This window comes from Oncorhynchus nerka, linkage group LG14, assembly GCF_034236695.1.
Source record: "Oncorhynchus nerka isolate Pitt River linkage group LG14, Oner_Uvic_2.0, whole genome shotgun sequence".
In the NCBI taxonomy this organism is placed as follows: Eukaryota; Metazoa; Chordata; class Actinopteri; order Salmoniformes; family Salmonidae; genus Oncorhynchus; species Oncorhynchus nerka.
This window is the reverse complement of record NC_088409.1, coordinates 36,819,021-36,835,232: the sequence shown is the minus strand read 5'-3', so window position 1 is coordinate 36,835,232 and position 16,212 is coordinate 36,819,021. Positions and strand designations below refer to the sequence as shown.

General features: G+C 40.4%; 1 protein-coding gene across 3 annotated transcripts in view; it reads right to left on the bottom strand.

The window, feature by feature from the left end:
• Positions 1-1,418: 1,418 nt before the first annotated feature.
• LOC115140955 (growth factor receptor-bound protein 10-like) overlaps positions 1,419-16,212 on the bottom strand; it is a 90,760-nt gene continuing 75,966 nt past the window's right edge. For all 3 annotated transcript variants that reach the window (XM_065028036.1, XM_065028037.1, XM_065028038.1), the window contains 12 exons: positions 15,844-16,000; positions 12,983-13,098; positions 12,358-12,432; positions 10,847-10,984; positions 10,378-10,488; positions 8,327-8,422; positions 8,010-8,084; positions 7,603-7,719; positions 6,581-6,647; positions 6,381-6,468; positions 6,108-6,201; positions 1,419-5,926 (listed from right to left, as the gene is read on the bottom strand). In XM_065028036.1, the coding sequence (XP_064884108.1) occupies positions 5,780-5,926; positions 6,108-6,201; positions 6,381-6,468; positions 6,581-6,647; positions 7,603-7,719; positions 8,010-8,084; positions 8,327-8,422; positions 10,378-10,488; positions 10,847-10,984; positions 12,358-12,432; positions 12,983-13,098; positions 15,844-16,000 (1,281 nt within the window). In that variant the 3' untranslated portion in view covers positions 1,419-5,779. The remainder of the gene's footprint in view (positions 5,927-6,107; positions 6,202-6,380; positions 6,469-6,580; positions 6,648-7,602; positions 7,720-8,009; positions 8,085-8,326; positions 8,423-10,377; positions 10,489-10,846; positions 10,985-12,357; positions 12,433-12,982; positions 13,099-15,843; positions 16,001-16,212) is intronic.

Below are 16,212 nucleotides of genomic sequence, written 5' to 3'. Positions count from 1 at the left end.
CTAGGGTCTGTGGATATCGGAATGCTTAAATACACATTTTAGTTTATACAGACTGGCCAGATGTCAATCTGATGAAAGACCTCAAGCAAGATAACCTGATACCTCGTCATCTGAACATCAGAGTACATCTCAATTCTCATCTGCATAACCAGGATGTTGATTTATCTACATTCTCTTATGGGGCCTGGATGATTGCTCAATTCTTATGTTGCATTCATAACCACGTGGCAAAGTGGTAATTACCAATTGTGAAGTTGAGAATACGAGTTAGATGAATTCACGTCCCTTGAACTTGAGAAACGTTGACTAATGGCAAAAAAGCCACATCAACCATAAACTAAAAGTACAGCTAGTGCTCGCAAACAAATTAAAGTGTTCACAAACCAAATGATTAAATCATGTTTTGTTGTTTCATTTAACTGCCGAAAATACTGTTATAGAGGTCATATCCTTAGTGGATTACGTCAGAGTTCAGCATGGGAGAAGTCGGAGCTCAGGGATAATAGAACAGTTTCCTAGTAATTACCATTTGGAGGGGCGGTCAAGTGGATTTTTCTTTACAGTTGTATGCTTGTATTTACGAATTTACAAGATGTTATTAACACAGCATTAGGTCTGTATAGAGTACATTTTCCAAGTCAAATTCTGTGCCTCTCAGCTCTTAACCGTTTTGTGCCAACATCTGTAATGCTTTTGAATGAATATTGATTGTTGGGACGTGAACAATCCTGAACATTTGAAAGTTAGTTCATGACATTTGTCTCTTAAAGGGGCAATCTGCAGTTGCTATATCATTTTTGGGATTTTTAAATTAAGTTAAAATAAGTAGCTTCCCACTGATTCTTGAAGAATATAACTCATAAATGCCTCATGAGCTTAATCCAACTGTCGTACCCCCACCAGAACCCAAAATATAAGCTTGTTTTACTTTAATGTTTGTAAACAAAGAAAATGTAAACAAACCACATGGCCTCAAAACAAACTTTCATTGCTATATCATGGTCAGTCCTTGCATCCATAGCTCTGTCTATGAATTTGAGAGTAGTTACTCCAGCCGCATCCCTCAGCTTTTTACTGAAACATAGTGTGGGGAATATGCTTTGCTATTGTTTCAATGGATGATTGCCCATTTAAGTAGAGTATTTGATTCGCTATAGTGGTTGTCTGCCATCTAGTGGGCAAACAGGGTGAAGTACAACCCCACGTACAGTTGAACATTTCAAGCAGACAAGCTAGATGGAAATATATAACTAAACTCATGGAAAGTTGCAGCAGATTTGTAATCCCATCCAGAAGTAGCATTTGCAATAGTATTCAAAAGAAACAGAATGATTTGCAAATAGAGTACAGTGATTTAAATGCATTTGTAATTACCTTGATGAGGGCTTCCCTACCAAGAAAAAACAGCACAGCTTAAATGAATAGCAATGTATTAATGTTTTATTCTAATTACAATAAACAGAACATATCAGTCCCTTATTTGTACAAAAATACCTGAAAAGGTTACAATTAAGATATATAAGCCATTCAGCTATTTACAGATCGAAGCAAAGCACAGTATGAATACAGGATCTTTCTCTTAAAAAGAGATACAGGTTCTTGTTTTTTGTTGCATTCCCTGAAATACATAATGGTTTATATTTATATAGATCTATATATATTTGCTTTACTCCTTTGTACAGTCACTATATCTTGCATTGTGACAATATATGCAAAGCACAAGAGTCATCATCGATCACTGGAAAAGGTTCCCATGAACGGTCCAAAGTCAGCTCTGGTTTAGTGCAGAGAAAAAGGTCATCAGAGGCACCTGCTGCGTTTTAGGCTTCTTGAGACAGACAGACTTACACAAGAGAAAAGAGGACACCTTAAATCAACTGTGCTGTACTACTGTTTTGGAGAAACTACTGGTATGCTGAAAGAATATCATAAAGGCCAAACTACTTACTAAAGAAAATATTGTTTGGTGAAATACTATTAACCCCAAGTTGATCAAAAGTACTACACAATGTATTCGTTGCACATACAAAATCCCACTGGTCTGACGATATGACCAGTTTTCAACAGGCTCCATGTCAACCCTGAGCAACCCAGTTACATTCATTTCTCTGACATAAAAAAGTACATTTACTTAATTCACTTTCATCAGTTCACTACTTTGCAGGTGATTCAATGTCACTAGCAACATTCTACTAGTTCATAGCAAGACACTATGTGAGAGAACTCGCCTCTGATATGAATGTTTCTGAATATGAAAAACACCTATGTATCTGTATCTGACAGGCCTAAACAGTTAGTGTTGAGAAGTCAGTGATGTCTGAGTAGCTTAGGATGACTTGCAGGAACTATGAAAAGATGCCCAAGCCAACTCCAGTTCCATACCAGCAACATTTCAATATTACAGACATTTGTGAAGAGGTTTTTACATGAGAAACACATAAGAAACAAACTCGATATGCACATTAAACCAAATGATAAAAACCACCAAAATAAATCAAGTTTCTTCATTTCATAAGTAGTTAAGAGTAAGCCAATGCGGTAATAATAGTGATCTGTAACCTAAATACAGTGTTGCATCTACATGGTTGCATATGCTAATATGGTACATTGATTCAATACACAACTTTTACATGAGTTGCATATAACATTGTACAGCTAAGATTACCATCGGAGGAGGCAATCCTAACTGATTTCTACTGAAATAATTTTGACCAATGGGAAGATATATTGTCCATTGTTTTGACCTAATTTAGCATAGGAGTAGGAAACAGCGTTGGCACCTAACCTGCTCATTGTATAGTCATAATGATGCCACACCCAGAGCCCCACAGTAACATATATTATATATTCACGGCTCTGGTCACACCCAATAAACAGTGAAGTGTAGCTCTCAAAATTCCATGGAAAAGGTACTGCAGTGGGCATCTAGTGGTGCCATCACATCCAAGCCTTTCTCATTGGATAATACACACTATGCTGTGGAAAAGACTTGGCCATTTAATGTACTGTACACCAATTCGTTTTTTGCAATTGTGGCTCAAGTATTGTAAAGGTATAGCTTCACTTCTGACAAGAAACAAAGTTCTGATTAACGCAAAGTTTAAAGAGTGAACGTTCTGTAAAATGGAAGACAACTAACTGTAATGAAAAGGGACAGAGCAACTGAACTGACTGCTCAAAAAACTATGAATTTGAAAATCAACTCATTAATTAATTATCTAGATATGAAATTCGTTCAATTGACAGCATCAGTGAAAGTCACACTTAAGAAGAGGTCTAATATTGAAATATGTATTTAAAAAAAAGTTTTTTAAAGTAATCTAATTCAACCTGTGTGTTTGAAATATTCTTGAGGAGTTCATGTGAAAAGATTTCCTAAATGTAGAAGAATGTGTGAGAGAAAGGCATTAAACTGAATATCGATGTGAAACGCACTGTGACTGAAATATTAGTGACTTTTATTCCCCACACTTTTTCTACTGACACCAATTTGGAATGAAAACCACTAGGGAACACCACTTGAATGTTACTTCATAGTAAGTGTTGGTGATAAAATAGTTTGAGTGTTCAAACATAAACAGCAAGAAATGAATTATAAACTATGTAATAGATGCTATGTAATAATTACGTGGTTCAATCATTCCATGGTGATGATAAAACAGTAACGAACAGCACTGAGAAAAGAGCTACATTTCAAGTAATCACTCACATCTAGATAAATAAATACATTTGCGAAACAATACTTGAAATTATTGAGTCATTGCATCTTATTTTTTGAAATGTCATTGTGCAGAACTTGTAGATAGTGTGGCTAATATTGTGTATCTGAATCTATCCAGCTTAAGACACCATAAATAAAATAAAAAGATGGCTCTTTCTTAATGTTGCGTTACAACATCTTTACAAATCTTTGTGTTCACTGCAGCCTTGGACGAGGCTGGACAGTAAAAACGCTTCCACTTCAGGGTATCATCCATTACTTGGGCTTCACAGTGTCTGTTCTAAAAACAATCATTCAATCACATCATGGAAAAGAAAAGCAACAAGTCCAAAATGAACGGACTTCAGTCTCAAATGGCACCCTATTCCCGATATAGTGCACTACTTTTGACCAAAGCCTTATGGGCCCTACTCAAAAGTAAGGTAATGCACTATGTAGGGAATACGGTGCTATTTGGGACGCACACTTGGATTAAGAAGATGGGTCCTCACAGCAGATGAGTCGATTGATTCCAGTTCAATTCTACAGACAGCACAACAGACAGACCGACCTTGGACTGTACACATCAACTCTGAGCTAGACAGATCCCTCTAGTGGATCACAAGAGGTTGGTGTAGTGGTTATATTTCCCTGTGTTCTGACAGAGCGAATGCAAACAGGTGGGTTTAAAAGAAAACTGTGGCACCCTCCCCATTGGCCTAAGTTAGGTTTTAGTCATATAATCATAACCATGTCTTCAGAGTGCTTACAACATGGAATTACAGTCCACAAGATGGCCATATGCTTTCCAATGTTTTACATATAGATTATTATTGCATTGACACCAAGAGAGACCCAGGAGCAGAGCCTTCCTTGGCTGTTATGTTGCTTGTTATCACCTGAGGAGCAGCTTGGTAGCCTAGTGCCATTCTGAATACGTACTGTAGGCAACAATAGAAGGGTTGGTTATAGCACACAGTATAGGACTAGGCTAGGAGCGTGGACCACAACAGCTACCTATTACGTGGACTTAAATGAGTGGATGAGACGGGGAGTGAATGAATACCTGTAGTAGTTTCTATTTTGGGGGGGAAGTTCATGTGGTTGTATGTGGAACACCGGATGGTGGAGCTGATGATGGATTGATTTAACACTGAACTGGATGTAGTGATTTAGTTGTTGTTGTGTGACTATTAGAAATCTATACGCTCCAGACTGATAAGAAACTAAAACGGACTAAGAACACATTTGATGATGCAGTACTAAAATGTTATGAACACAAAAGCCTGTGAGGTCACCAAAGAAAGAAAGACAAGTCCTAAGAGAGTGGAATGAATGGATCCTGTGTAGTCCTAGAGTATCCTTCAGCTCCATCCTAAGTTACCAGCTCCAGCCTCTCCTTTCCCACAGCTTGACAGAGACAGCTGGCCTCGTGATCTGTCTCATGATGTTCTTTTTACGAATATCAGATTGTCCATCCATCCCTCCAACACAGGAGGGATTTGCCATTGTTGGTAACGAGAAGAATGAGACAGTAGAGGGATTCTTCTTCAGTCAGTGTGGAAAGGCCTGTTCCCAGTTTCACAAGCGCCAAACTAGAAAACAATCAGCTTTTCAGAAAAAGGTTGTAGTATAGATGATTTGTAACACAAAAAAATACTTTCATTATGTAAAAAAGTGGCCCAGACTAAACAAAGTCCTGATGATTGGACAAGGAAAATAAAAACTACTTTGATCTCATAAACTGTCACTAAACAGTGTCAGTGGATCAGAGCTTATTGGTGACTATGAATACAAACTTGAAAATGTTTTTGTTTTTTATAAGAGTTAATAACAACGTGGTGCAGCTTTTTGCTTTATTTTTGCTTCTTTATCTCCTCCTTCCTTCCGGAACACAGAGGTCACTGAAGTCCACTGGCGTCCATCCTAACCCCCCAACCACTCCGTCCTGTTCCATCCGCAGTCTCTGGCAGCTCATGACACATCAAGAACAACATGAGTTCATCACTTTAGCTTCTCCTAAAGAAAAAGTCTTGAGTTTGTTTGTAGGCAGAGTCCGGTCAAGTCATAGGTCAGGGGTCATAAGGCTACGAGGGTGCAGGGGTGCTTGAGTTTACAAGGCAGGACTCCTCTGTTGAGCTGGTAGAACTCCACCAGCTGGATCAGGTCGGTGAATTTGGTGGACCCGTCGTCAAGGCTGAAGAAGATCTGGCCGTCCTCTTCACACTGCAGGACGGACCATAGAGACAACAGTCAGGTGAGAACAACAGGAAGTACTGAACAACAAAAGTTACTTTACTTCATAAAATTGTTGGCTGTTTTACTTGGTTTTATAGTGTGCCTGTAGACATAAGAGAGATGGGGAGGTCAAAGAGAGAAGCCCAGAGGCAAGGTAAAGCTCACTTACCGGTAAGATCTGGAAATGCTTAATTTTCTGGTGATGGCACAGTGTGAGGACAAAGGCCTTTGGGTTGCTTTGACTGTCCCTCAACAGAAACAACCTGAGCAGAAAATCAGTCTTTGGTGAAAACTTCAACGTCTGTCAAATTTACAAATTTAAATCCAACATATGTTGGCATGTGGGCTGGACATTCTGAAGATGCAAGACACTTTAATAATGAAATCAATCCTGATCAAATATTAGGTTGGCTGTGTGGTTCCAGAGACTGAGGAGTCTTACCCGTCCACCTGGCCTTGTTGGTGGATCATCCGATGGGACTCTTCTCGCGTTATCCGCCCATGGAACCACAGCTGTGTTCTGTGAATAACTAGACGTGGAAGAGGAAAGGAGAGCTTTAGGACAGGTCAAGGCTTTATCTACACAGAATGTAGCCAACTCAAATAACACAGGGATTGTGAGAACTTATGTTGTTGAATTACCTGAGTTTAATAAACAGGGATGTAGTGGACTGGGACTACCTAGAATGTTCATCCGTTGACTTCTCTTCTGAGATACAGAACAAACAAACATGGATTAGTTTGTTAATAAAAAGGTTCTCCGTGACGGAGAACATGATAGCTTTGTGACAAGCATGACCCAAAGAAAAGTTGTTGCACTCTTGCTCAGATTATTTATAAAATCACCAATGTTTCAGCAGTATGTTTTCTTTCGTTGTAGTAACATTGCTGTAACGTAGCTACGTTGTAGTAACATTGCTGTAACGTAGCTACGTTGTAGTAACATTGCTGTAACGTAGCTACGTTGTAGTAACATTGCTGTAACGTAGCTACGTTGTAGCCACGTTGTAGTAACATTGCTGTAACATTGCTGTAACGTAGCTACGTTGTAGTAACATTGCTGTAACGTAGCTACGTTGTAGTAACATTGCTGTAAAGTAGTTACGTTGTAGTAACATTGCTGTAACGTAGCTACGTTGTAGTAACATTGCTGTAACGTAGCTACGTTGTAGTAACATTGCTGTAACGTAGCTACGTTGTAGTAACATTGCTGTAACGTAGCGTTGTAGTAACGTTGTAGTAACATTGCTGTAACGTAGCTACGTTGTAGTAACATTGCTGTAACGTAGCTACGTTGTAGTAACATTGCTGTAACGTAGCTACGTTGTAGTAACATTGCTGTAACGTAGCTACGTTGTAGTAACATTGCTGTAACGTAGTTACATTGTAGTAACATTGCTGTAACGTAGCTACGTTGTAGTAACATTGCTGTAACGTAGCTACGTTGTAGTAACATTGCTGTAACGTAGTTACATTGTAGTAACATTGCTGTAACGTAGTTACGTTGTAGTAACATTGCTGTAGCGTAGCTACGTTGAAGTAACATTGCTGTAACGTAGCTACGTTGTAGTAACATTGCTGTAACGTAGCTACGTTGTAGTAACATTGCTGTAACGTAGTTACGTTGTAGTAAGATTGTATTATTGTTGTAGAAAGAGACTCACCCTCCAGGCATTGCCCTCTTCCATGGCAGCGCTCTGGGCCTCCAAGGGATTGTCGATCACCCTGCCTATCCTTCCTGAGAAATCCATGGCAACCAGAGAATTCTCGGACACACTCCGCTAGGGGGAGACAAAGCTGTGTCAATGTCAATATACATCCAATGTAGAAAATGCCCTGTTACAGTACTAGGGCTATTTCTCAATTGTCTGTCATTGAAGTCCTCCTCTCTCCTCAAATGCACTGGACAGGGAACCTAGCGGTTAAGAGTGTTGGGCCAGTAACCGAAAGGTTGCTGATTCGAATCGCCGAAATAGAGGACACAAAGAATCAAGAAAGACAACCGAGAAAGAGGCTGGATGTTAACAACAGTTTGGCTGGCACCTGTAAGGAGCTAAAAGGAGAGGCTTACCACTGGTGTTGAAAAGTGTGACAGAGTTTTTCTCTGCTGAGGAATCTTGTAGTTCTGATAGAGGACTATTCCATACTGTGAAGAATAAGGAGAATATCCACAAATGAAAAGGTTTGCTTTTGTTTGGGTTAAGTCAACCAATATCAAACCTTCCAAAATATTCATCAAATTCATAAAGATAGATAGTTATACCATGCTACTTTGAATACTGACTCTCACAACAACCCAAGTGAACTGGCATCTGATACAACCCTCTGGTAATAACTGAGGCACTACTTTTGCAGTGTATTGAGGGCTTGTTGCCATGGCGTTGGTACCTTGAAGAGTCTGAAGGCTGTCATCCAGGAAGTTCTGCTCTGTTCGTCTTCAGTACACAACATCCTCAACTCTTTCAGCTCAGTCCTCTTGTTGGGCTGTCAATTAACACACAACAACCAATTAGAGAGACCAAATAAACACCTCATCATTAGAAACAACCATTCAGACAGTATGGTTGTACTAAAACCCTCCTCCCTCGTACACTAACATATCCCATGAGATGATAGATGATCTTGTTCAGGGTTGGCGGGAGACTGTAATCCATTATGTTACCAGCAAAATATTGTAATCAGATTACAGATACTTTTGAAAAACTGGATGATTACTTCTAGGATTACTTTGAAATTATTTGACACCTTTCTGTTATCTCAATGACATTCAAATCAGCCTTGAAAAAGGTGTAAGTTGAAGTTTTTCCACCTGAGCGAGTCAGAGACCACTATGATGACACACCAAATGCGTTAGATGGATTGCGGGAAAAGAGCAGGAATGGGTTTTAGTAGGATACAGTCCAAAGATTGTTCAACTTGAATAAATGCGTAGAAGTAAGGATGACAGTAGTGGTGTAGCCTACGGGCGATACGGACATCACCTATTATTGATATCTACATGGCACAATGATGTGAATCACACCACTGCTCTCTCTATTAGTTATTTACTCATTACGGATTGTGATTGTTGTAGATGGCTATTTACAAATGCTTACGTGTATTTTAACCCAATAATGGTCGAATTGAAGTTTAAGCTGCCTATCAATCATTGTTTTTGCAACCAGTTGACAGCGAGTGAAAAAATGCACTCCCTCAACAGCTGTATAGTGCGGATCCCAGCCTATGGAATAAAAGTTTGAGTTGCTCCCTTCTAAACTCCTCTGTGGTATTGTGCTCCATACTGTCAAAAACAAGTTTAATTTAAGAAGACCACGAGTGGGGCTTTTATTGCTCAATCTAATTTGTGCGGATTCAAAATGACCATGGGCCTAATGGATACATGATCAAACTCACACACTTAGACTTAAACAGCTGCAAATGATCCAGATACCAAAGTGTCACCAACAACAACGTATACAATAGGCCTATAGCAAATGCAGCATACGGCATACATTTCTTTACATGCAAATAGCTCTTTTCGGGAAGCTCTCAAAGCATGCCATTCCATGAGAGCAGCATTTATTTATTTTACTTGAAGCAATGAGCCCAATCAGTCCTCCATGACAACAAAAACAACAGAGTAGGGCTGGCTAATAAGTCCTTTGTTTTTGGGTTGTGCTCGGGTAAAACAATTTTCCTAATCTACACTTCCATATTTCTAGGTCGTATTCTTCAAGATAAAGGGGTATTAAACGAATTGGAATGACTAAATACTGTAGGCTAATTGTATTATTATCTGTATAAAATTAGAAAAAAATGGATTAGAAGAAGCAAACATAAAAAACCCATAAAGTAAAATGCAACATTCATTTATGGCCAGTTATGTAACCTCTAACATTGATTTATCCTGCAATATATGTTGTTCAATTGGTAATATGTTTTTCTTCTTCTAATGCCTCTTAAGGGGAAAGTAATCTGCAAGTAATCAGATTACATTAATTACCGAGTTGAGGTAATCCAAAAGTGTCCAAAAGTTATATTACTGATTACAATTTGGGACAGGTAACTAGTAACTGTAACGGATTACATTTAGAAAGGAACCTACCCAACCCTGATCTTGTTGCAGAATAAAATAGGATTTTGTTCGATTTTGGTTTGATTCTCTATCCATTTATTATATAGCCAGAAAGTGGGTCAACACAGAGCACACAATAGCAGCGAAGCCTGCCTCTCGTCAGGCATGTCTCAGCAAGATACAGGATGCTTACCAAATGGCAACCTATTCCCTATATAGTGCACCATTTGGGAAGCAGACACAGTCTAGACAGGACACTGTTCAATAACTGTAATAGGAGACGGCTTGTCCTCCATAGAAGACAGCGGAATAATAGACAACATATGAGCATCTGAATGACTTGCAATGCCTCGAGTGCAGAGGCCTTTCTTTCTCTTGAACGTACCTTTATACAGAACTCGTAGTCTGTCGGCGCACTGTGTAGCTTCTTGCCTGTTGTTACTGTGAAGACATTGCTGTCCTCCAGGTCTGCTAGTAACTGTAAATGCCTGGGCTCCTGTGGAGGATAAATCAATAGCCAATGTCATTTCATCACAAAGAAACTTAAGCCTGGAGGTAACAGAGAGCAGAGCTCCACTCAAATCAACAGCAGCTTGTGTGGTTGTATGGGACATAGAGAAGGCAGGCCTCTCTGAACAGCAAGAATGTACACAGATGATTGAGGCAAGCAGCCTCTTAACTAGCAACTAAAGTATTCGACTTTGTAGGCCATTACTAGCGCAATTTAAATGTGGGATATTGGCTCAAGGATTCGGCAATACAAACCTAACACTAACAGAGTTAGTGTACTAAGCATACAGTAGAAAGGGGTGTTAGTGTACTAAGCCTACCATAGAAGAGAAAAGGCCAAATACCTTCGACGTTCCTTTCGTAGAAAAGTAAAGTCCTGAGCGTCTAAGGAACACGTACAGCTTCTTCCAGGATTTCCTGCCCATCTCTTTCACGTATAAAAAGCCCTGGATCTCAGGACAACTGCTGGAGTTCAAGAAATTCTGAGAGAAGGAGAGAAGAAGGCTTTAGCACAAATCAAACATCATCATTTTCATGGGGCTCGGAGCCAGAAAACAAACATTTATATAACGAACAATCTTGGCATTCTTGTGATACCAATTTTTATGAGCCACTTTAAATAAACATGGGAGAGAAATGTTCAGACAGATGTTCTGTCTTATGTAACAGTATCAACCAAGACACATACACACTGTAGAGACAGACAATTCAACAAGGAGTTCTGATTCTGACATCAAGTTGTTCCAAGAACTGAGTGGAGCGATAAGATAAGCACCTACTGGTTTTAACATGCCCTGCAGAATACAGAACTCTCTCTGCCACATTCAGACACGGTCTCCTGACCTGACAAGATACTAATTAAAGGTGCAATACGTCACGTTTTGACGACCCGACCAAACCGACATAGAAATGTAAGTTAAGGATCTGACATTCTCATTGAAAGCAAGTCTAAGAAGCGGTAGATGTGTTTTATGTGTGCCATTTCATTTGCTTCCCATTCTTAAGTTCCGCTTTTACGTCTTTCACTCCCGGCTCTGTACACCAGCTTCAAACAGCTGAAAATACATTAATACATTATTTTTGGTCATGGTTATTTTTGGTCATGGTTATTTTTGGTCATGGTTATTTTTGGTCATGGTTATTTTTGGTCATGGTTATTTTTGGTCATGGTTATTTTTGGTCAAAAGTTATTTTACAGTGGTTTAGACAGCAACCTGATTCTCTACATAATGACTGAAAGTAGGCTAACTATTAGAATTTTTGCAACCAGGAAATAGCATAGTGCACCTTTAAGTGATTCACTGTTTATGATCTGCCTTCACTGGATTCCTGGAACCGCCCCCAGCCTGCTCCTTCAATCTGACCATGTCAGGGAGGTATCATTTTAAAAGCTTTCTGCCATAGTGGATGGATTCCAGTCATGGGCCTTTTAATAACGCTTTGTCACACTGCTACATTTGCAGGCTGAACATGTAAACTTCATTCCATTAGAGCCTCATGTCTTTAAAGGCACCATGCAGCTGCGCTGTGCTGCCTGGCACAGGATGGGAGGATGTTGGCCTGATGCGCTGTGCTATAACATTCAGTACGTTCCTTTACTCTCCTCTCACAGTTGCTTCCCCTCAGAAGCTGTAATGTCTGTCTGTTTGTCTTTCTGTTAGGCACGCCTGGCCTGCGTGTGCAGAGACACTCGTATGTCAACAGAACATCAAGTGTTACAGTCTGTTCTCTGACAAGACATGTACAAGGAGGTCAAAGGTGATATTTTTGAAGGAGATCAGACACAGTACACAACACAGACTGGAGTACGCAGTATGCTGAGGTAGTGGAGTCTTTACGGTTCTACGGTACATACCTGTAAAAGTTGAGATGGTGGGATTGCACCATTTGTTCCCTGGCACCATGCAACCATATGCTCGGGAAAGAAATTCTGTTGGTAAGTGTGAAACGAAAGCAGTCGTTTAGCAAGGTGGTTGTGGGTAAAAGGAAACTCAGAAGGATGGAGGTGGAACGCCAAGAGACATTAAATGAATCCCCTTTCTCAAATGAATATGAAGAAAAACATGAAACAATAGTATTTGTCTCATAGCGTTTCAAACTGTTTCTTAAATAAGTATGTTTAGGGACAGTTTCCCAGACCCTGGTTTAGCCTAGTCTTTCTGAGTCCTGGACAGTTTTATCCACCAGTCTAACAGTTAATTTTTCTGAGTGTGAGTGGGTACATTCCTATAAAGTGAGTGAAAGATGACGCCCACTTGATTGTGAGAGTGTAGTAGGAGTAATATGCTAAATTTAACAAGTCCAACCAAACATTCTCCACTCATTTAAGAAATGCATTGCTTGTAAACAAAAAATAAAATCCAGGCTGTTTAGCTTGTTATAACTGTTTACACATGTAGAGAATATAAATAGGACAAGGAAAAACTCTGCAGGCGAGTTCTGGGATTCCTTGGAAACAAACAAACAAAAAAACAACCTACCAAGGGATTTCTGAAGAATTCATATTTGGCATAGTTCTTCCTGAACAGAAATCTGCCCTTGCTGGTCATGGATGCCTGCACTTGTACCACTAGCTCATGGTCCTCCAAGCACCTCTCTGTAGAGAGAGAAAGAAGGAGCTAGTTACCGAATGGAAGCCTACAATAAGGACACAATATCACGTCTTTAACAAGAAAAAGAACAACATTGAAATCATTTTAATGTCCTGAACATTGGGTGTAGAGTAAACAATGAAAGAACGAGCAGTTCAGCCTATGAACTGGAATTTGGAATTGGGTTTACTTTCTGAATTGACCCCAACCCTGCTATAGTCCCCCCCCCCCCATCCTATAGATGTCTTGAGCATACATTCACTTCCCCCTCTCTCACACAATTAGTGGGGCTATGCTATACAGGCCCTGCTGTCTGCCTGGCTCACTGACCGTGCCTGGCCCACTGACCCACTCACCCTGCCTAGACCACTGACCCTGCCTAGACCACTGACCCTGCTCTCTCTGCAGGAACACATGTTTCTGCAGGAACACATGTTTCACATCCAACTGTGGAAGCAGGATTCCTAAATAGATTTTGGCAGCAGGAAAGGAGACACTGGGGACTGGGGAGGAAGGGCCCAGGCTTTCTTGGACATGCAGTAAGATACTCACACTCATTAAAAGGGAGAGAAAGAGGAAATAGACAATGTGGACGTTTTCAGAAACTATGTGGGTAGTATCATACTGATGTTGCAACCTGGTTGGATTCCAGTCCGCTTACATCCCAAAAAATGGAGAGTCAATCCAGTACCTTCTCTACCTTGCCTTTACTGAGGCTCTTTGGTGAGTCACTTCCTCTCTGACCATGAGTCAGTCAAGACCCTGACTCACTAGCTTAAAGCCTGTAGAGGTTATCACCCTTTGTGGGGGAAGCTGAGGGAGGGTCATTGGCCATTATTCTTATCAGCTATTCTATTCACCCGATGACTGACAGTGGCCTTCTCTCTCTCTCTCTCTCTTTCTTTCTCTAAGGAAACACCCCCACTGATTGTGGGGTTGTCTTTCAACTATCTCCCCTGGACTCCGCCGTTCTGAAGAGAAGATACGACTCAATGAGTCGTAGCCTTCTTTATACCAGGGAGTCAGGGACTCCGTCTCCATTGTGGATCTGTGTCTCCCCTGTCTTTTCCAGTTTCCTCCTTAGCGAGGGGATTGGGAGCAAGGTTGGGAAAGCAACATATCTAATTGGCTGGATGTCATTCTTATACAACAAAGCCCATCTGGACAGGCCTGGTCAGATTAAGGAGCAATTAGGAAGAGTGACCTTGCCTCTAGTGGACTGGACTCACCAAAGAGAGCCTGCCCTAGCTCCATTCAGGTGGCTTCTAAAGGTCAGATCAGCCCTGGTTCCTTTTACAACGAATGGAAGTTGTGTCCAAATGGCACCTTATAGTGCAATATTGTGCCTTGTAGTTCACTATAAGAAAAGAGGGCCATTTGAGATGCATCCATAGTCTGTAGAATTTTGCCATTGTAGAGGGATGATGTTATACTGGGTATCCCTACGCACTGACACCAAACCAATCAGAACAGATCATGTGACGGTATTTTTTAGAGATTTAGAGGCCTGTGCTTCAGATATGTAATATTGTTGTGTTCTAACCGCCATATAATGTTATTAGTTTGAAGATTTTGAAATATATATGCCATTTCCTTTGGACTATAATGCGCTCGGGATATCAAAAGGAAATTGACGTTTATGAGCAAATTCATTTTTTTTTTAAACTTTCAAAACCTGGATAATTCAGACACACATATCAATATGAATTACACCCTCTTCACATATGCAACAATAAACCTAAATAATTACTGCATATAATTGTTACCCTTTATGTTGTGCGTACATATTGGGTAGCCTATATTTCAGTGTTTTAGGCCTAAACATTCCCAGAAATACAGTACTCTCATTTTACCCATCTGCTGTAATGAAGATATAAGCCCAGACACAAGATGTGTTTTATAATTGCTCGTTCCTTAGGGATTTGAAGTTTGGAGCATTCAGTTTCTCAGAACTCTTAACAAATCGCTGCAATGCCGCCACATTAAACATTCTACGTCTTGACTTACACAACCTAATATCAATTCATCTAGCATTCAGTGAGACTAGCGTTATCCTGTTCAGCTATGGTATAAGCCCAAAGTAAAGTCCCTGTACAAATGTTGGCTAGATATACAGTAAGTAGACAGAGCAAGGTACCTGTATGAGCCAGTGATCGCAAATCCTGGTCCAGAATTAGATAAAAGAACATCTCTAATATTATTACACGTGACCATATTATGGTACATTCTTATCTCTAACTGTAAGTGACCGTATATCCGTTCTCAGGTACGGTAACAAACTAAGGTTTGGGAGGGTGATGTCAGGAGGGTTCCCGGTCCTGCACTAAGAGCCCGTTGTCTCAGACTACGTTGCAAATGGCACTCTATTCCCTACATAGTGAACTTCATCTAACAGGGCCCATAGCGCTCTGGTCAAAAGTAGTGTACTATATAAAGGTGCCCCATACACCAGACCCTGAAACCGTCCAAAAGACTAAGAGCAGGCACAGACAGGCAGCTAATGACTGTTAACCAAAATAATGATATACAAGAGAAAATATAGGCTACAGATGTAGGCTATCTATTATTTATGATGACTCTTGGTTTCCATAGCGAGACCTCTGTTGACTTTACATGAGCAGGAGAACATGTTCATTATCCAGTTGGCTTCTCACAGAGCAAGGGCCGAGGGGGGAGGGAGCGCTAGGCTATGTCCTGCCAGCCAGCCTGCCCACCAGCCCACCCATCCAGCGCACCAGGTTGCCACTTACCTAGTCCGAGGAGAGGGTGATGCTCAACAAGTGCCCAACTGTTGTCGTCCACACAATGGCTTTTGTACACGAGGAGCTGGCAAAGATCTCTTGAAGTCATGTCGGCTGGGATTTCCACTACTTTCCCCATGCCGTCCTCGCTGAAAATGTTTATAATCTAAAAGAGGAAAGAAAAGGCCCTTTCATGTTAGAACTATTCCCAGACACAACCTCGTAGGCAGACAGACATAATTCAGATAGATGAGGCGCATAGTTCAGGCGTAGACAGGCACAGTTTTACATAGAAAGCATAACTAGATAGCACAACATTTGCAATATAATACCAAGAGGTAATTCACTTCCATTCATAACCATGCGTGTTTAATGAGC